Source organism: Denticeps clupeoides, chromosome 3, assembly GCF_900700375.1.
Source record: "Denticeps clupeoides chromosome 3, fDenClu1.1, whole genome shotgun sequence".
NCBI classification, from domain to species: Eukaryota; Metazoa; Chordata; class Actinopteri; order Clupeiformes; family Denticipitidae; genus Denticeps; species Denticeps clupeoides.
Window position 1 is genome coordinate 5,944,923 of NC_041709.1, and position 21,361 is coordinate 5,966,283.

At 43.2% G+C, this 21,361-nt stretch overlaps 1 protein-coding gene across 7 annotated transcripts; it reads right to left on the bottom strand.

Annotated features, from left to right (window-relative positions):
* Positions 1 to 487: 487 nt before the first annotated feature.
* Positions 488 to 21,279, bottom strand: pisd (phosphatidylserine decarboxylase). 7 transcript variants are annotated; one of them, XM_028971853.1, is made up of 8 exons: positions 21,208 to 21,279; positions 19,404 to 19,474; positions 18,532 to 18,707; positions 6,292 to 6,528; positions 6,058 to 6,196; positions 5,823 to 5,972; positions 5,229 to 5,389; positions 488 to 2,679 (listed from the first exon to the last, which is right to left on the bottom strand). In XM_028971853.1, exons 1-8 carry the CDS (start codon positions 21,267 to 21,269, stop codon positions 2,455 to 2,457), a joined length of 1,221 nt encoding a protein of 406 aa, XP_028827686.1. In that variant the 5' UTR covers positions 21,270 to 21,279; the 3' UTR covers positions 488 to 2,454. The 7 variants fall into 7 exon arrangements, with proteins under 7 accessions (XP_028827686.1, XP_028827685.1, XP_028827688.1 ...); XM_028971852.1 differs by lacking the exons at positions 18,532 to 18,707; positions 19,404 to 19,474; positions 21,208 to 21,279 and adding exons at positions 7,868 to 8,033; positions 11,971 to 12,542; positions 13,360 to 13,786; XM_028971855.1 differs by lacking the exons at positions 18,532 to 18,707; positions 19,404 to 19,474; positions 21,208 to 21,279 and adding exons at positions 7,868 to 8,033; positions 12,156 to 12,542; positions 13,360 to 13,510.
* Between the last annotated feature and the right edge of the window lie 82 nt (positions 21,280 to 21,361).

The following is a 21,361-nucleotide window of genomic DNA, read 5'->3' on the forward strand; positions in this document are numbered from 1 at the left end:
TAAGCTCATTCCACAATAGTCACAAAATATGTTGTGTATATTATAGTATAATATATGATTAATATAGTTAACTCTTTTAATGGGGAGAATGTACAAGTGACTGGTGCTATGGGTTGTGTCTGCGATGGGAGACCTTTGGTTGATATCAGACGTATTTATAGTGCTGATGGAAGTAAAAGTACCAGGTTGATGCCAGCAGAGGGAGACCAAAGGTGATTAGCCCGGCATTTCCCTGCATCCTGACTTTCGTTTGGATAATGCCAAAGCTCTTCTGCTTATTAGAATATGACCCAAATAGTCAAATAGACACTGGCACTAGTTATGTACTATAAATATGAGCCAGACTGTTATTCGATAAGCATTGTATTGTGCATGTACCATTGTTATTTGCTAGCTTTGTGCTCAGTCCTTGCTCTTTTCAGCCCTATTGAATCGCTCTTGAATTAGGTTCTTTTGGCAAAGCACAAAAGGCAGACTTTACAGGACACCCTGAAAACAATTTTTTAATGAAGAATACCCAAAATTTATTAATGACACATTGCATTTTTAGAACTATTTTACAAGTAAAGTCTAAGCGGTGTTAAATGACTCAAATGATTCAAGTATCTTACAATTTACATTAAAAAAATTGGACATGATGTGGGCCAGGGGAGCAGACAGCCCCAAAAGCAACCCCCCCCTGCCTCAGCCAATCACAAATAGTCCCTTGGCTGCATTTTCCTATGCAGTCCAGTCAGGAGTTCCTTTTAGTATGAGGTCAGAGACAGACAAGGGTCTTTACCACCACAAACTCCCAGCAGCCCACCACATAATACTGAAACCCCCACAAAGAAACAAAGTAAGTAAGAAAGAAAGAAAGAAAAAAAAAAAAAGCAGTAACCAAAAAATATTATAGGCATTTTTGGCACCACTATGAATTTGGGTGAAAAGGAAGAATACAGACTTCCACGAAAAAGTCCCTGGGTACCTTAACCTTAATGATCTTGTTGATCACGCGCCATTGTCACTCACTTGGGAACATAACCTCAGAACAAGATTGTTCACTAGATTGAACTACGACAGTATTTCAGATCATGTAAACATGTCACAGCGATGGACTGGCACAGAGAGAAGATTCTGTGTTTTGTAAAACAGAAAATAATAGTAATAATAACAACAACAGAATACACCTTTGCGTCCAAGTTGCTTCCATGGTGATAAGACACCCATCTGATAAATACCAGACATTTGGTATTTTTCTGACCTCCATTTATCATGATTTACTTTGACTGATATTTTTACTTCAGATTTAGTATAATAGTTTGCTGCTGTGCTCAGTAGTAATGTGATAGTAAATATGTTCTCCAGTGAAACAAATTAGTGCTCAATGATCAGTACATAAAAAAACGACACCTACAACCTTATTAATTCACTTTCAGCAAACACTGGGCAAAAATAACAATTCTAAATTATAAAATAAAAAAAGCTCAATTAGCCATGAATAACAGTCCCATCTGGAAGAACTTCAGTATCCAGTATTTGATGGAAATGTGAATCAATATAAGGTTGAAGATGTAACCAAATTCAAAGTTTGAAATAAATCCTTTCACTTAACATAGACCCCACTCTAGGACACCTGGACCCCTGCTTGCTGTATTGAAGCAACTGCTTATTACAGACCCACTTCCCTTCAGCAGCTAGTCATGGCAAGATGTGCAAAACAGTATTTGGCAGTGGTTGTTTGCGTGTAATTGACCATCAGTAGTGGATTGACAATGTAGCTCCTGTTCCAGACAGGGGAATGTTGAGAAACAGAAGCGGTGGAAGAAGGCTGGTTGGATAGTTTAGAGGAATAAAATCTAGTACTCTTGTAATCTCTAGTACATTCCTGGGAGTTCTCCAGACGTTTTATACATATTTGGGTGCGGCTGAGTTAGTATTGAAGTCCTACTCACTTGCAAAGTGACTGTACAAGGGTGCTATTGTTAAGGGTGTAATTTTCGTCAGTGTACACAATCTTAAAAATTCCTTAACACATGGGATGGCCTCCCCAAAAAAGGCAATATGGGTGGGAAACAAAAAAAAAAAAAAAAAAAAAAAAGAACATTTCAAAACCAAGAGCTGGATGGCATTTGCATGGTTAGTCAAACTGCCATAACATCTTGCTGGTCTTTGCTCTTCCTTGAACCATATTATTTTACAAATAAAAATGAACAATTATTTAAAATAATAATAAAAAAAATCTTTAGAAATGAATGGGGAGGACCCATGGTTATAATGCAACACTGGTGGCTTGTGTGTGTCAGTGCATATGACTCAGTGTAAGTGTGTATGTCTGCTCATGTTCATGTGTCAGTTAAATGTTTCTGCATTCGGCCAGGATCAGTACATACATGCACACAAGCATGTCTCATTGTCTTTAGAGGCAGTGACCCCCGACCCCCCCCCCAAAAAAACTTTCTCCTCATCGAAGTCTCACATAGTTCCAAGTGGCTCTCCGAAATGAATCTTCTGGCCCGCTTTCAGGTTGAAGGTGAAATCCTTTGGTGCCTCAAACAAGAGCACAATGGTGGAGCCCAAGTTAAATTCCCCTAGGTGCTCACCCTTGCGCATACTGACTCCCTCCCTGTTGTTGTTGGATACGTAGCTGAAGTCGTTGTAGGAGCCTTTGCTGTAGCGTGGGCTGTTGGTGCGCAACTCCTGGGAGAAAAAAAAAAAAAAAAAAAACAAAAGTCAGAGAGTTTATACGGAACAGAATTTCTCTGCTTTAACGCTCACACATTATTAATAGCATCACTAACAGCAGCTCTTTCAAGAACCACATGCTTCTGGGATACTTGGCCCTTTCCAAATTTGTCTTTAAATTATTAGATCATAATGTTTTTTTTTTTTGAGCCAACACATCCAAACACATTTCTCACATTATATATTCTATATTTTATCATTGATAAGCATGCTATTTTTTAAGTATTGATGAATTAGTTAGACAACTATTAGGTAATTATTAGACTATTAGCTATTTTTATGCTAATACATTTCCAATTAATCCAAATGGCCTTCCATTTCATGTAGTCTGGAGTCACAACCTTTGGAGACCACAAGAGGGCAATATAAGAACTATAGACAGTTTCCCTGTAACCCTGGAGGACACCGGCCCTGGACCGATTAGTTGTATGCCTGATCCATCTGGGTGGATGATCTAATGAGACTGAAAAATAGCCACCTTGTTCAACTGACAAGCTGGTGTGTGTCTGTGTGTTCTGCTGTGCACCCAGTGTACACAGGGAAATGACGTCTTTGTTTTGGATACATTGAATCAGCTGTTAAATGGGAGTTTTTTGATGTAAATATAGTCTCTCCTGACGCATGTCAAATGATTGATATTTCTAAGAACAAGGCATTTAACAAAATAATCCAACAAGGAAGAAAAAAAAAGGAGCCCCAATTTTTCACAGCACAGTGGTACCATCAGAGCCATCAATTTCAGTTCATGTTGCTTTATATTTTTTTACATGAAGCCACATGGTGGCAAGGCAGTTGGCACCGTGGCCAAGGTTGTGAGTTTGAATGTGGGCTCAGTCTTTGCGTGTGTGTGGGTTGCATGTTCTCCAGCAGCACTAACAGAGACTTCACTGAGATCCCGCACGATGAGACTGCCCTGTCAGTATGAGGCATATTCAAGGCTCCAACCAGTTCTTTACACCCCTGGACAATTGTCCAGAGGCTAAGCTCCCAAAATGAGGTCAGTTATCTTTTTGTTAAGTTGAGCAAGAACAGTGCGTAATGCTGCTGCTGTGGAGATCTGCAGAGCAGACAAGGTCAGACACACACAAACACAGGGAGGTCAATTCCTGACAATTAACCCTTGCATCACCTGCATTATTCACCGACCTACTTTGTTAGATAACTTTGCAGGGTACCGCCACTGAATAGATTAAACAGCCTGCTTCAGGAATGAGGTCAGCGGTGCGCTCTGTGGAACATGCTCTTGACATCATTTGTATTAATATTGGCCTACATATACTGATCCTCCACAACATTAAAATCCCCGACAGGTAATGTGAATAACACTCACTATATCAATGCATGTGTAAAGGGTTGGGATATTTTTGGCCGCAGTGAGAAATTCTTGGAGGGTTCTTACAAGTTCTTGACAGGAACTACATTGTGATGTCTAGACCATTTGGACAGGTGGGTGGGTGTGCCTTATGGGAATAAGACAAGCTTGTGGATGTAGCGTGACGCTGTGGACAATGTTCTGCTACGAAACCTTTGGTGATGACATGCATGGGATGGGTTCAAAAGTTGCTTTTATATTTAGACTTGATGTGCTAGAACTGTTATTATATTAAAGCTGTTATAATGCACAAAATAGTTTTAGAATAGCTGAGCATATCAGTGATAACCATGTTGTCACCTGCCTACCAAAAGCAGTAATCTCAGAAAGAAAGAAAACCACAGGCACAGTGGACAAGCTGGTTCTGCTGAGATCCTATTAACCCAGGTCCACAACTTCAGTGACGCGGGTGGCGTGGTTGGGGCGTGGCTGAACCCACTGGATCAGTCTTTGTTAATAAAGCTAAATGGAGCTAAACAGCCTGATACAGGAAGTGCGAGGTGAAGTGGGTGGCACTCGCATTCCCACAGTAAGCAGCTTCTGATCCTCGAATGAAACTACTTTCACATCCTGCATCCAAATAGAATAACCTGCTGACAATAAGGCCACGCTGGCATCAATTCTACACAGGGCACCGTGATAAAAACAAACAAAAATGAAATCCAACAACCTTATAAATATATTCGTGTAGGACTTAATTCCCTTGCATACTCTATTCTTGACAAGTTTGGCCTTATCAGGGCTCTCAGTTTTGTAACTCAAAATCTATAGAAACCGAATGAGAATTGCTGGTGTCTTCCTCTTGTAAGTTGCTTTGGATAAAAGTGTCTTCCAAGTTAAAAAAAAAAAACCTTCAAATGCAATATACTCAAAATAAGCACTAAGATAATACTATAAATTATATTCACATACAGACTTGTTGACACACAGAGGCTTGCAGGCATCAATGGTAACTAATATAGCTTCGTCCTGGTTATCTTGCAGCTGTGTTTAGATCAAAGGGTCCTCTAATTTACATTTAATTTGCAGCAATTTGTCATTACACACACACACACACACACACACACACACACACACACACACACACACACACACACACACACACACATCTGAAATGGCTTATTTCAATTACCTTGTCAAAGTAGATCCGGATGGACCCGACATTTGTAGCACCCACAGCAGTTAGGGAGAAAAAGCCGTGGGCCCACTCTCCACTCAGAACCACCCTCTCATTATGACAGAAGAGTTCCTTAATCCAGCGTGCAACTCCAGGATTCACGGACATCAGGGAGCCTGTCACAAGCAAGCAGTGGATCATTTAATATTTTTCTACCTCGTGGATTTACAAATAGTTTTAAATTAAATGGTGCCAATAATATGATGGTCCCACTTTAGACCGATCACTTTAGAAATGTTTAATGGGTACGAAGTAAAATGATAGCACCAAAGACTCAGAGTACAAAACATCTGCCAGGATATGAAATGTGAGCTCTACATTGCTATTGGGCCAACAAATCTGTGTCTTCTTAATACTTGTTAGCGGATGTTCAATATTCAATAAAATCCACAACAAAATACAATAAAATACAAAAAGATTATTCATTTTATTATTACCTTAACAGAATGAGCCACAATAATGACCATTTATGCAAATGTGTTGACTGTACCAGAAACAACTCTTTCTGAATAAACAGCTTAAAAATGTTAAGGTGTATGTGGCACGCACCGGGGAAGTGCCGTCTGTGGGCCACCCGCCAGTCTGTGGGGGAGTGGAAGCAGTGGTAGTCACCTGGAGCCAGATACACCACACAGTGGAAAAGCTCATTCCCTTCCTTGGTGACCAACAGATCCTGAAAGGAAGTCGTATCCTCCTCATCTGGACAAAAATGAGATGAAAACACAGGTTCCATGAACAGAATTCAGAACCAAGCAGACAGAAGGATGATCTGACAAGTACTGACTTCTGTTTTTGGACAGGGTCTCGGTCCACGGCAGAGGCCCAAGGAAGGTCTCTAGAGAATAGGTGACACCCTTCACCTGCTCCACCTCACAGTTCTGTACACGGCCAAAGTGCAGGATCTTCCCATCAGCAGGGCTGATCTGAGATCAGGCAAAATGAATAAATAAGATCCATGCCCAAAACATTCTATCATTTTAACCACACATAAAAAAACAAAACAAAATGAAAATCTCACCACGCAGCTCTGGTCACACACGGGGCGAGCCTGAGGCTTGAGTTTACGGCGGAAGAACTCGCCCAAGTTGCGGTAGTGGTGCAGGTCTTCTACAGCCGCCTCCTTCATGTTCACTCCGAACGTCCAGATGTAGAGTCTGAAGATGGGCTTTCTCAGCCATGTGGGCAAGTCAACTTGATTGAGTCGACCCCAGGCCCTGGACAGCAGCCGTGTGGGGATGGTCTTATAGATGGCAACCTAGCAAGGGGGAATGGATCATTACTCCATGGACTTGTGCAGGATTAATGGTGGCATGTGCATGTGATTTATTCATTAAAAACCAACGCGGTCTTTACGTCGTCAACCTGGTGAATTTTATTAGATGGTGCCTTTGTTTTGTTTTATGACTTAAGCAGTAAAAACACGCTGTACTAAGGAACTGAAATGCACCTGCGTGCTTGCTGCACTGCACACCCACCAGGCTCTCTCACGTGGACAACAGTGTGTGGGAGAGCAGTCTGTGTTGGTGTGTAGGAGAAGGCATGTGTTAAGAAGGATGCATGTACCCTGACATACCGCCGCCTCTCTGCACACCGCGTCCAGATGGCGAGCGGCGCAGCACACTGATGTATTCGTGTATTTACTCTAAGTGGATTATTCAGCCTCGGTGCCAGCTGACAGAGAGAATGCTTTTCAGTGCTAAGCACCAGTGTTTTTAAATTTAAATTTCTTTTTTTGTGCTGCTGTGGACAATTTGACTTTTTATGTTAATTAAGTGTACTGTCGTTATATGCAAAGTTCTTTCTTTGAAAAAGGTTTGTATATACAATGGCACTAGCCTTTTCACCTTTCTAATAGAACACATTCTGTATAGAATACACATTAAATTTCTTGAACTACGAATCATTTCAAAGATTTTATTTGTTTCAAATAAAAGACACCATTAAATCACCTATTACTTAAAAAGGGTTCGTAACAGGAAATCCACCGCAGTGATTCTCAAATCTTATTTAATTTGGAGAGATTTGGTTGAGCTGAGCATCAGCAGCTCATTATTTTGAAAGAAAAAATGTGATTGTTTAATTTCAGCTAACTATGGACATTGTATGGCTGTCAAAGAAATGGAGAGACTGACTTTATTTTACCCAGAACTGTATATGTTTACATAGAAAAGAGCATAAGACAATAATTCATATTATGCAATATTTGCCACTGCTATTCAGATGTTTTTTCTAAGCCCTGAACTGGTTGCCCGCTCTAGCTGGGCTGATGAAGCATTCCTCTGTCCTGTGTCCCCAGAAACAAAGGGGAATTTGAGTGGCCGGGGTGAGCACAGGGCTCAGCGGGTCCATATGCAGATAACCATCTGTCCCCTCCGGGACTCCTCCTTAGCCACAACCATCAAACAAACATTAGACAACAACAAAAAAAAAACACATCATATCTCCATCAAAATACTGTGTGGGGGAACAGGGAGTACCTCTGGATGCTGAGATGTTTTCCAGCGCACACACACATTCATACACACACATACATCCAACAGAACAACCTGCAGGAGAACCACGGTCCTCCAGAGGCTCTGCCTGCCTATACTCACCCTGCTGGTGGGGCGCCAGCCCACCTTGGTGAGGGGTTTGAGCGCAGCAAAGGGCAGGATGTAGTACAGGAAGGACAGTGGCCATGAGCGCAGACGGGAGGTGGGCCGGGACATGCAGTTCAGCTGCCCCAGACGCCGCCGCAAGGCCAACTGCGGGAATTGCAACCTGAGTGATACAAGAGTACTGTGATGCAAGGCCGAATAAACGCCCACCACCCATCCACAGCACAAACACACGGCTGGATCACAAACATCCACGGACACACAGATGGTCAGATAAGGTGTTTTATGGAACCCACCCACCCACCCACACACACCCACACACACACACACACACACACACACACACACACACACACACACACACACACACACACACACCAAAATCAAGGGGGAAGAAAAGTAAACTGCCATCACCACAAATACACAACACATCAGATATAAAATACAAAGAGAGACATTTACAGAGTACTTCATCACATACGTACGCATGCAGAGACACACCACAGACTGACAGAAGAAAGTGCACAACTCCACCCGAGTCCCTCGCTACGTCCATCTAACATCCTCCAGCTACGACACTCATATTATCAGTGCATTCACCTCAGACTGCAAATGGAAAAAATACTAAATAATAAATCACTGTTTACTAATGACATTTTCTAATAATCATAAAGGATATCCTTGACCTTAAACAATGCATCTAAGTGGCAAATGAGGGCGTGAACGTACAAACTGCACATCAGCTAAAAAACGGTGCCTGGGTACATAAATCTTTATGAGGCCGTCCCTGAAGTACTAGTGTGCTGCATTACAGCAAAATGTGCGCTCGCTGGCCGATCTCCTTCCAGGAAACATTAGCCATGAGGTCTCTTTGTGACACAGCCAATCATACAATTGTATAAGCAGTGCCATTTGGCCTGAGAGACAACAAAAAAATAAAATCCCAGTGGCAACCAACCTCATTAATGCACCGGCTTTGGCTCGACTCCGGCGGAGGAGGAAATCACACACACAACGCCAACGTTGCCCACGATAAGAATTCTGCGATACTTCAATTGATTGCAGGTAACTTGTCTATGGTTTGAACAGAGGTGTGAGGCAACAATGCTAACCGCTGTGAGCATGTCAGAATTACAAAACATAAAAAGCAGAATTTCAGAAGAATTTCAGGTAAAAAAAGGTATTCAGGTCCTGCCTGAGTCTTATTTCAGCACAATACTGACATGCTACTCTCCAGTACCACATCACGATATAAAAAATGTATTTTATATATACATATATTGTTCCAACTGAATCAAGTTTGGTGGAAGAGGTAAAGAATGACTGGTACCCCCCCAGCACTACGGTACCACATCACTTTGACTTGAGTGGAATTTTCCAGTTCATTATATGCAGCAAGAGCTGCACTATTACACCACTTATTCAGTTACTATAGCAATATGAGGCGGCACATAAGTGCAACAGAGACGACGGCAGGCTGTTTATAGTGAAGGATTTCTGCTTTTCCTGAAGGGCAGCATGACCAGAACAAGAAGGAGGGAGGCAAGGAGGACGAGTGCAGATGAGAAAGCATGAAGGCAGAGTTCAGGAGAAGGAGAACGTCGGTCTCTGATGGATCAAATAATACACTTTTATATTTCCAGCATTCATCAGACGCCCTTATCCAGAGGGACAGTCAGTAGTTACAGGGACAGTCCCCCAGGAGACACTGGGTGTTCAAGTGTCTTGCTCAGGGACACGATGGTAGTAAACTGGTGTTGGAACCGGTGGCTGTGGACATGGTTTAAAGGCGAGTGTCTAACTACCACCGCCGCCTGTACACGTCACACTGTGCTCTGTTGTCCAGCATGACATGGTCCCCACAGTCCACGGCCTTCATCTGCAGATTTGAGAGACGATTGACTGTAGGTAAAATGAACACCACATGTCTGGTTGAAAAAAAAAATCTGCCATTGTAAACCAGCCTGCCTGTAAGGCTGTGATGCCCACGCTGCGCTGACAAGTCATTTTCACGCGAAGGCGGCCACAAGTAGGACACCGCTGGCGGAGCCGCGGTGAGAAAGGGACAAAAACACGGTGACTGGACAGGCCGCGCTCATCTCTGCAGGAGAGCGCCTTCAACGCAGTTCTATTTCTGGTCGCAAGCGAGGCTGCAAGAGAACAGCTAGAGGGGAACAGGCTCAGAGAGTTTTGTCTCTCTTCAAGCGTGCAGAATCTTGAGTGCGTTTGCGCGTCTATTTTTGTCCCCACCAGCCGAATTGGAGTCAGCTATTCTGGCTAAAGCCGTGCTGCCTGGAGACCAGGGGCGAGCACGTCTTTTGGTGCACAATGCGGCACAGGGCTAGCGCTGTTGGCTAAAGCCAGATTAGCCTTTGTGTGTCAAGGATGTGGGTCACATTTGGCCTAGAATGTGATGAGCCAGCGGCAACGGGGTTGGAGTGGGCAGAGGAACTGCCGGCCACTGGACACGCCGGGGCTATCTATAGGACATAAGATACTGTCCACCCTAATCAGGATAAGATCTTACAGCAACACCGCGCAAGGAAAGGGCTTAGAAACTGACACCCAAAGGACATGGCGTTCGCTCACAGCAATTTAGACACAGTCCTTTCTCACACACACACACGACTCCACCTGATCCAAAAACCTTTACTTTTGAGGCGTTTGTCCAGAGCGATTTACTATCACTAGTTACAAGGGCTCAAGATTCAAGATTGATTAGTCACGTGCATAATTATAACAAAACAACATGCAGTGAAATACACGTCGTCTTGCTTAGGGACACGATGGAAACAAGTCAGGTCTAAACCTGTCACTCTGTGTGTCGCCTGTTAGCCGCTAGGCTACTAGCGGCCAAATAATCAGTATTCACACTAATAATATTCATTTCTGTCAAGTGAGGCCCTGAGAGCCTGCACGCTCTTCAGATGAGACCCCGGCCTCCTTCAACAAGATCCACAACTAGGTGCCAGTTGCATGGCCGAGCTGTCTGGATGCATGCTGAATTGGATCAATTGAAAGCCACTTTGCAGTTTCACAAAAGAGCCATGGCCGTCGTCCCTGTAGTCAGGGTTGTCTGAGCGCATCAGTTCAGTACTGCCCTCGCTGTCCCCTGGCCTGAACGAAGTCCGAAGACGGATTTCACTTCATAGTGAAAGCAAGCCCACTAGAAATTCCCGGCCATGCCGGACACACAAATCATTTCCAAGCTGAGTTACATATCAAAACACATGCATTTTCACCCATAACAAGAAAAAAAAAATAAAAAATACTGCAGGTAGCTCATATTTTTTAGGATTCACAATTAAATTAAAACATTTTAAGAGTTTTTGGGAATGTTATTTCCATTAGTGTGGGCTAAACATGCTCAAAACCCCATTATCCATCATATATATGCAATTTTTTTTAAACTCCATACGTAAAAGCAGGCAGCCAATATCTCGTCCAAACATAGCAATCACAGCTCATTAGCATGTGCTGCCTTCTCTCTCTCAGGATCTCACTCACGGTCCTCACACACACACACACACACACACTTCCATACCTCCCCCTTACTTCTCCATTGCAGGCACACATTGGCCAATCACTGGCCCTCTCTCCCTTTTTCTGTCCTTCTCATGGTCTAGGGGAGAGAAAGAATGAGCATCGGCACAGCTGATCCACATTCTCTCTTTCCTTTTTCCGTTCTCTCCAACAAAAGGTCAGCTGGACACGGGCCACGGTGGCCCGCTTGCTTTGTTTTCTCGCTCTTGCTCGCTGGCTGGCTTTTGGGGATGTTATGAGCTAAAAAAAAAAAAAAACGAGGCCAGGCGCTGCCTTTGTGGAGTGCAGGAGAGAGGCAGAGCTTAGCCTAGCCCCAACTCCGTAGCAGCAAAACAAATGCCTTTGCCTCGTTTCCCGCGGGACACACACTAATCCATCCATCCATCCATCACTTCACCGCTCAGTCATTCTCTTATCACATCAGCTACTGCTTGGCGTAGAATCCATCCCACTGAAATGGATTCCCATCACTCAGGTGTGTGGTCAGAAACACAAACCCCATCACACAAAACACACTCGCTCTCTTTCCTCTCCTCCTCTCCTTCTCAGGAAAGTACCTGAAGCGGTTCCGGTGGCTGACAGCAGAAGCCCCCTGTGCTCCTCTGCAGCCTCCCCCCGACTCCCCTGCTGTAGCCCCCCCTGCGGAGGCAGAGCCCACGGGCCGCAGGCGCCGCACATCAACCCTGACTCTGTGGAGGTTGTAGCAGGATGGCGGGCTGTGCAAAGACCTGCAGCATCTCACCATTTCCCCAAGCTCCGCACCGGCCGCTGCAGGCTGCCCTGACACATGATCTCTGTCGGCAGATTCTCGCAACTCGCGCCGGCTCGCGGTCCTCCTTTCTCTTTCTGTCTGGATCCCACTCTCCCCTCTCTCTCTCTCTCTCTCTCTCGCGCTTTCACACCGAGCTCCGTTTCCAAGTGGTACAGGACCAAGCCCGGCCCCTTTCTCTCTCTCTCTCTCTCTCACTCGACCTCCCCCCTCTCGTTCCGTGGACGGGGAGTGTGACGTAGGCGATAATCCTCACTGGAAGCTCCGCCTCCTCTGGCTGCGGGTTAGGGGCCGCCGGCTTTGGGTTCCGTCCAGGTGGCTGGGTGCACTGCTGGTAGCGATAGTGCTGGGGGATGGGAGCTTTGTAAAGAGAGACAATCCGGTCAGCATGCGTTCCTGCAGCCTTCCCCCCACCCCAAGACCTTAAAATACCCAGACCCCTTTGTTCTCCTGTCCTCCTTCAACCCCCTCTGTCTCGCTCCTCTTTTTCTCATTTTTCTCTCACTCTCTTTCGATCACCGCTAGACAGCCAGAAGAGCGTTGCTCTCCACTAAAAACCGTCCATCAACAACTCAGACTGTCACTATGACAACAATGATTTATTCAAAACACTCATAAAGGGTTCAGAGCGGTCGTCAAACACCCAACTTTATTAGCTCCAGCCTCAGGCTCTCACTCTTCTCGCTGCGATTACTGGGTGCGTTGCGACGCGTAAAGGGGCTTGGCAGACATGCAATTTCTCAACTGACCTTATAACAGAAAACGACAAGATGCAGGAAGGTCTTCACAATGCAGCTTTATTTAACCATCTTCACTGACACCTACTGGCACTACTGAAGATATAAAGGGTAAGAGGAACTAATCTTCACACGAATTAAAAACACAAGGGAGTGAAGATATATTAGTTATGGAAAGACAATAGGTTGGCTGTAATTCTGGTTTTATTAAATATTTCGCCCATTCTGAAGTACACATGAGGATGAAACATGTGCATAGCCAAACTATAACCCAATTTGAAAAAGGAAGAAAGAGTCAGAACTGTGAAAAGTGTCTGAAAGGAATATACATAAATGAACAAAACTTAAGTATATGTCTACTCATTTTGTTCACAAAATAACAGGAAGTCTAAAGACCTTCAATCTAGAACAACTTTTAAAATTCACAGTGAAACACTTACTGGTGTATCTTGTCAAGCGGTTTTCCTCGGACGAGGAAGTGAGAAAGTGGAAGTTTGCAGCTTTTCCCTCCTCACTCTGTTAAAGGTGACAGCCCCGCAAGTCTGCTGCCTGTATGGAGAGTGGGAGCGCCGGCCCTTTAAGCGTTACTGCCGGCGGAGGGTGTGTATGGGCTCTTATCCGGCGTAGTCAGACTCAATGATTTCTGGGTAATGACATCATGACCAGCTCACGGTTTGCAGACTTATTACTCAACCAGAACGGGGGGACAGAAGTAACAGCACAAGTTTGAATTGAAGTTTGAAATAAATAGTCAATGCCATTTGAACACCATAATCTCTAATCTCCCAACTGATCTGGCCAAAAATTGGGAGTTGGAGCTGCCGCCCTTTAACACTTTCAGGAGTTCCATAGACGGGAATTAATGGCTCATTACCATGCCGTGCCCAACACAGCCTGCATTCACCCTGAGAAGAAGCCTGGCCATTGTTTCTTGTGTGTGTGTGTGTGTGTGTGTGTGTGTGTGTGTGTGTTCAGGCCTCATCTGTGTGTCTATGTGTGTGAGTGTCTGTCACTGAGGCAACAGCTGCACTGATTGGCTAAAGGTTTGGAATGTCTGGCCGATGATCCAACTGTGAGATGGGTCAAAGCGGGTGTTGGTGTCAAATGGTGGATCCACGTTGGAGGTAGCATATTTATCAGTATCATTATCGTCAGAGGCTGTTGTACACACAGATTAAAGTTTGACACCAGAAGCCAGATAATCTCCCCCAATCAGGACTGCCTTCAGACTCTGGCATATTATCACCCCATTCGCACAGTCACTATTGGTGAAAGAAAGAAATTAGATTCCTAAAACAAACAAAGGGCAATACATTTTTTGTGCAGTGCAGAACACAGCCCTGTGACCAGCAATGACCAAGAAGGGCCTTCAGTGGCTCCACTTCCTGAGGAAGGCTCAACCACCCCAGAAACTGCTCACCGACATATACACGTGCACCACAGAGTCACTTATCACATACTGAGGAACAGCATGGTTCTCTATTTGCACCCCAGAGAATAAGAAGAACCTCAAGTTAGTATTGTTTTCGTCAACGAAATTCATGATCAAGTATAGTCATCTAAGAGCCTTTTTAACGTGATGGTGTCGACTAAATGTAGTCATTTAGACTAAATATGATTTACAAGATGAGAACTATACTAAAATGTCTCTTCATTTTCGTTGCTTAAAACAAGATTGGACATTATTTCATCATGTTGATTTGCGTTAATATATATCACAGTTTCTGTTTCCTGTATCTCACATTCGGTAGCAAAGACAATGCAAAACGCAATCCCGGCATTAATTCGAATTCAGGATACTTCTATTGGGTGAGCAGATGGTTGGGGGAAAATGACAAAGTGATCTTCGGATGCACTTTCTTTACAATGAAGTATTCTTGAGTCTATAAGGTAACAATAATATAATAATAAGATACATTTTTTTAATTATTAAATGGGTTTAACTAAAATAAAATGTTTTTGTCTGTTCTAAAGTATTAGGTACTTGTACTATATTGATTGGGTTAGATAGAATTGAAAAAAAAAAAAAAGAAATAAAATTTATATTGACTAAAATTAGACTTAAATGTCATCAGTTTTCATAAAACCAGACTAATATATTCATGGATAATTCTGACTAAAATGCTCAGACTTTTTAGTCAGACTAAAACTAAGTGACTGGACGTAACAAAAAAAAAAAAAAACAGCTTGACTCAAAGACTAAAACTAAACCCTAAAACTAAAAATAAGACAGGCCGCCAAAAACACACACCCGATGTATACACAGAGTGAAGAACATAATCAGAGATGACACACACCGTGCACACACTCTTCACACTGCTGCTGTCTGGCAAGAGCCAGAGGACTCTGTTCACACACACATCCCAGGTCAGGAACAATTTCTACCACACCGGCATCAAACTGCTGAATTCCCAGCACTCGCTTACCTCCAAATTACCATCAGGACTCGCTTGACGTCTGCACAAGCACACACACGTTCTGCTACCACTACCCAGGACTTGCTTATGGACTACTCATGCACTTTATTCAACTGTCTTACCTTATTGTATGTGTGTCTTTTACGTTCAATAACTGTTGCAATATTATACCTCTACTCTACTGCATTCATCCCCAGTACAGCTGTGTACATATGCTCAATCATCATTTTACCCGCACTTTAACTAACTGCTTACATTATATTCACCACTCCGTTTAAATCGTAACTACTCTAGACCCGTATCTTTATTCAATTATTATTTTATTTATCTTTGTCAGACCTAGTTTAAATGTGCAACTGCTGGTATCTTGCTGTACTTGTATAGTGACAAAAAATGGTATCTTGCTGTACGGTATCTTGCTGTACTTGTATAGTGACAAAAAATGCATCTATCTATCCATGTTGAAGCAAAAAAGGGAAACAGCCTGACAAACAACCAAGTGTCATTTTAAAGCTTCTGCAAACACATTTTTGTAACCTTTAACAAGTTGTTAAAAGAACAACATTGCTAAACCTTCTGGCCTTCATGACCCCAGTGAGCCAATCGAAATTCTGCCTCCTGGGACTCTTTAATTCAGCGCTCTTTCAACATGTATCTACACGCTGGCAGGATTGTAGGCTGGTGGGAAGAAGGGAAAGGCAAATAAAAAAGGACGCTTCCATTTTTACGTTTAGCTTGTGGCCTACCAAGAGGGCAAAAATGCCAGTTTTAACAGCCTCATACACATATAATGATGCCAGGCAGTCACAGCAAAACAAATTAATAAAAGACATAAAATAAATGACAAAGACAAAAGTAAAGAAGCAATTAACCAGCAATTAACGATCCATATACATGTAGGTAACATACAGAAAAAGACAAATAAATGATAAATGAGACATATATATATATATACTCAATGATTCTCAATATTCAGAAAGTGAAGAACTTAACCTGTAAAACCCAAGTGCCACAAGCTACTGTGTAGTCATCAACCACACCCAAAGACAAATCCAGGCAATCAAATAAATCCGACTGAGTAATAAACTGGTTTTTGCTTTTAAGAACTGTGCAGCTTTTGCCAAAGTATGTCCTGTGCAATTTCTGAATATCAGCACACACTGTAATTATGTCACATGATATATTATGCAGTAAATCAGTTTAATCCTAATCAAAGCCATTTGTAGTTGCAGTAAAGAAGGATTGAGAAACACTGCGTAACGCTGTAATAACATGGGATACATGATGTGTACATTTTTGGTTCATGATTATTCGTTGCAGCACACTGGTTATGGCGCTACACTGCAAAACCATTTAGTGCTGTCATTTTTATTTGACTTGTAAAAAGTCAACTATGCATTTAACCACTGTTCCCTGAGGAAGAGGAATGAGCTACAACACAAGAAGCCTCTTCGACACCTTTAATTACGCATATAGGCAGCCGATGAGGCAACAGGGGAGGGGCAGCGCCTCCTATTAAAACCACCTGTTGCCCAGTCTCCCCTCAGAGCTAAGCAGCACTTACATTTATCTGCCCTTAACCAGATCTGTGTATATTGTCCTTATAAATCTGAAATACCTTTCTAGTTGAAAATGGCTCCAGCAGGTCCTGCAGAAATGTTTGAATGTCCTCAACGTGGGGCTAGGTGACCTCCTCATATGCCAGCACGGCCTAATTCTGCACAGGGGGAGAAATTCCCCCCCAATAAAACCCTTGGCATTCTACCAGCAAGTCAGAGGTCAGGGAGCAGATGAGGTGACCTCCCAAAAACACCCCCTTCAGGAGGTCAAGCCCAGACATGAACCAGTAATACACCTCCTCCCCTCTAACTAAACAAGGATCCCCTCATAAACCACCGTCCACTGATGACATAAGTTAACTGTGGAATGCCAGATGGCCAGCTCACCCAGACTTGCTGGGGCCAAGCCAGCATGTCCCCCTCATTCTGCCACCAAAGGAATCATACTAAAAATACCAGATGTGATCAAAAATTGTGTGCTCAGGACTTCACCATTACTCATCCACTATACACCCAACCATCATGTATATATTTAGATGTATTGGTATAAAAGGATGTCCAGAATACTAAGTGGGTCATGTTTGGTATGATTTGTCTTGATATTGCATGGCAAGAATTGTGGTGATTGCGTCTGAATGAAAGGGAATAGATCTTGGGCTGGAGGGTTGTTGCAGACCTTTACTCAGTAAAATAACTTCCTAATCAGGTTGGCCTTGCCCACAAATGCCTTCTGACCATTGGTCCAGCATAAGCCCTAAGGCGGGGCCTAGTTGCAGACAGATGCAAGACCACTGCTGCACAATGAATAGATGCTGGGAGTAGGAACACCCACGTGGCACACTAAGCCACTTGACGATATTGCTTTTCTTGTACATTACCAACAACTGCATTGTGATTTCCAACATATTCCTTGCATCTCCTATGGAATGGGTCAGCAACATATGGCTCTTTCATTCTTACACTGTGGCTCACTTTGGAAAATAACAAATAATTTAAGTGTATTTTCTTTTTATCTGTTTTTTTTATTTATTGAGGTGACCAGAAATCTTTTCCCTGAACATGTCCGGCTGGGTTTTTAGACTTTTCATTGTACTAAATTGTAAAAATTTTTCATCATGAGATGTCGTTCCAATTTTCTGCAAAACCAATATATTTAAAAATTTTTAAATATATTGAAATTAAATTATGTTCCACGTTATCTGAGTATCCATCTTAAATACTAGTACAAATATTTTTTTTTAGCATTTTGCCCATAAGAATTGCTGCACCTTCGCTTCTGTCTGCGTTTTACAAGTATGTAATTGTACAACACGCATATATATTTCACAGAAATGAGGAGTGCTTTTTTTTGTTTGGCTCAAAAACATTAAAATACATTTCTTTCAGTTATTCGTTATTTTTTTAATCTATTTTATCAGTATCGAGTTTGAGATTTTAGTATCGTGACTCCCCACACACACACACACACACACACACACACACACACACACACACACACACAAAACTATACTTCACACGAATCTCAGCATCCAGAGGATTTAAGGGGGATTTCATGGTAGTTATTCTGTGAAACGTACATTATTTTTGTGCAATGGAATCAGTCTGATTTGGGCAGAATATCTGTGGCCTGTCCTACCTGAGTATCATTTGCGATCCGTGGTGGCACCTCGATGCCCTTCCTCTCCAGCGCTCTGTCGCGGTAGCGCTCATATTGGTCATAGCCAAAATAGCCTCCACCAGTGGCAATCAAAAGTGGAAGTGGACGGACGCGAGCCTGCAGGCCCAGAGAGGCTGCATTCGGACGGCCACTTCCTGTTTCACACAAGCAGAAATCAGAAGTGGTATGATCAGGAATGTGCAGGGTATGCAAACCGTGGGAACAATCAGCGGTTGTGGCTTTCACTGTAAAGCCCCTTTCAAATAGAATTCTTGTATGATAATTCCACTCCTAAAATGAAAGCAGAACGTCTTGTGATGTTTATCTTAAACTGAGTAGTCCATCCCCTAGAACCATAGACTGGTCACTGGACAAAGCAGCTTCAGGGGGCAGTGGCGGCCTAGCGGTTAAGGAAGTGGCAGTTATTTGCAATTAACTATCAAGCAACTAGCAATCAGCAATTTGATTCAATCAAATGGTTTACATTTGGGGATGTTAATTAGTAACCTGCTAATTGCAATAAATATAAATAAACACACCAACTAGTTTCAAATTACAGCTTAAATATACTGTGAATACTGTATTATTAGTGTAGCATCCTATGCAGTAGACATGACTGATGGTGCCAAGACGGGCTACAATCTTTCCAAATCTATGGAGACGTTACTGCCATGATTCAATGGTCTGTAATTAAAAAATGCAATGAACTTCCACTTGAATATGTGGTGTAAAATTATGTGTCAAATGGAACATGTTTGGTCATAAATCCACCTGCCATTGCCCTCTACTGGTGAAGTGACATCCAGAGCCAAAACATGGCTCGAAAAGCATGATCAAAACATGGCTCGAACCTCTGAAGAATGACCGCTGTGATCTTGCCTGAGCCCCTCTAGCCTCCTGAGCTCTGAAGAGGGTCCAACAACTGCAACATAAAAGAAACAAATATATTAACAACTGAAGCAATTAATAAAAATCAACAGAAACAAGTGCGTGCAATCATTCTTAACCAAAACAACCATGCCATTGGTCAAATAGTTTAATTTACATTTCTGCTCAAATATTATCCCGAGAGCACATGCCATCATCTCAGGGCCTACATGCAGCTTTACAGTACTGGTGGATTTCCTGGTATTCATGCACATTATACCAGACAGCACTTGGGGCAGTGGTGGCCTAAGCAGGTAAGGTGCCACTGAGCAAGGCACTGTCCCTACACACTGCTCCCCGGGCGCCTTTCATAGCTGCCCACTGCTCACCAAGGGTGATGGGTTAAATGCAGAGGACACATTTCGTGTGCTGTGATCACTTCACTCTCAATTCAACACCAGACTGACGGCATTTAAATGTGGAAAGGAGAAGCACACTGATGACCCGACCCTCAAACCACATATAGTACAGGCCAAATGTTTGGACAAACCTTCTCATTCAATGTGTTTTCTTTATTTTCATGACCATTTACATTGGTAGATTCTCACTGAAGGCATCAAAACTATGAATGAACACACGTGGCGTTATGTTCTTAACAAAAAAACGTGAAATAACTGAAAACATGTTTTATATTCTAGTTTATTCAAAATAGCCACCCTTTGCTCTGATTACTCTTGGCATTCTCTCGATGAGCTTCAAGAGGTCGTCACCTGAAATGGTTTTCCAACAGTCTTGAAGGAGTTCCCAGAGGTGTTTAGCAGGTGTTTGCCCCTTTGCATTAACTCTGCGGTCCAGCTCACCCCAAACCATCTGGATTGGGTTCAGGTCCGGTGACTGTGGAGGCCAGGTCTCCACTTTTTGTTAAGTACATAACTCCACATGTGTTCATTCATGGTTTTGATGCCTTCAGTGAGAATCTACCAACGTAAATGGTCATGAAAATAAAGAAAACACATTGAATGAGAAGGTGTGTCCAAACTTTTGGCCTGTACTGTAGCTTTAAGTTGGCAGGTTCAAACAACGTTGATTAAACGGTCCTACAAAATATGATCCTGTGATTGTTGTAAGGTTGACAGAGGTTTTACCTTATGGCTAGAGCTGCGCGGTATTAACGGTATGAGATATTCTGATAATACCGACGCAGAGAATATAATCGCTTTCGCGAAGCCACGCCCACTTTGCGCGACAGCACAGTGCGCACGGCAGCGTCCTAAATCCGAGTTTTCATGGCTTACTGAGTGCAGCACAAAATTAAATCTTTGAATATTTTAAATGTAAACTTTACATCTGAATACGGAAAATCCTACAATTGTATATAATCCCTCGCATCATACAAACATCCGGTATTTCACTGGAATTATGGGTGTGACAAAGTCCGCATTCAGTAGAATTGCACAGATATGGTTTAACCTGGTGTACGGTTGTGCCATATGTTAATTTATCTATTAAAAAAGGTTTATTATACACCTTCCTGCAGCAGCGCCTTTGCTATGGAAACACGTAACACGCATTTATTTCGCAGCATTTGCCATATTTCAGCGCTGATACGGTGACTTCCGCGACCTGGGCATCAACGCTCCATCATCGTTATTCGTCACCGTACGCCGACGGCGACCGTGCTGCGCCGCAAAACCCTTCCGTGCGGACGACGAGGACTTCACGCCACCGAGAAAGCTTCTCCTCGTCCTCCTCCTTTATATTTTCTCCGCAGGTCGGCCCCGGCGTTACCTGTTGCGGCTCCCTGTCGTGAACGGCGTGCGCCAACACGCCCTCCGCAAGGGCGCAGCCATCTTGCGAGTCTGTGAGGGCGGCGCGTCAAGGCTCCTTGCTTGCAGCTTGCAGCAACCAGGGCCTGAGCGCCTGGGGAAAGGCGCGACGTCGC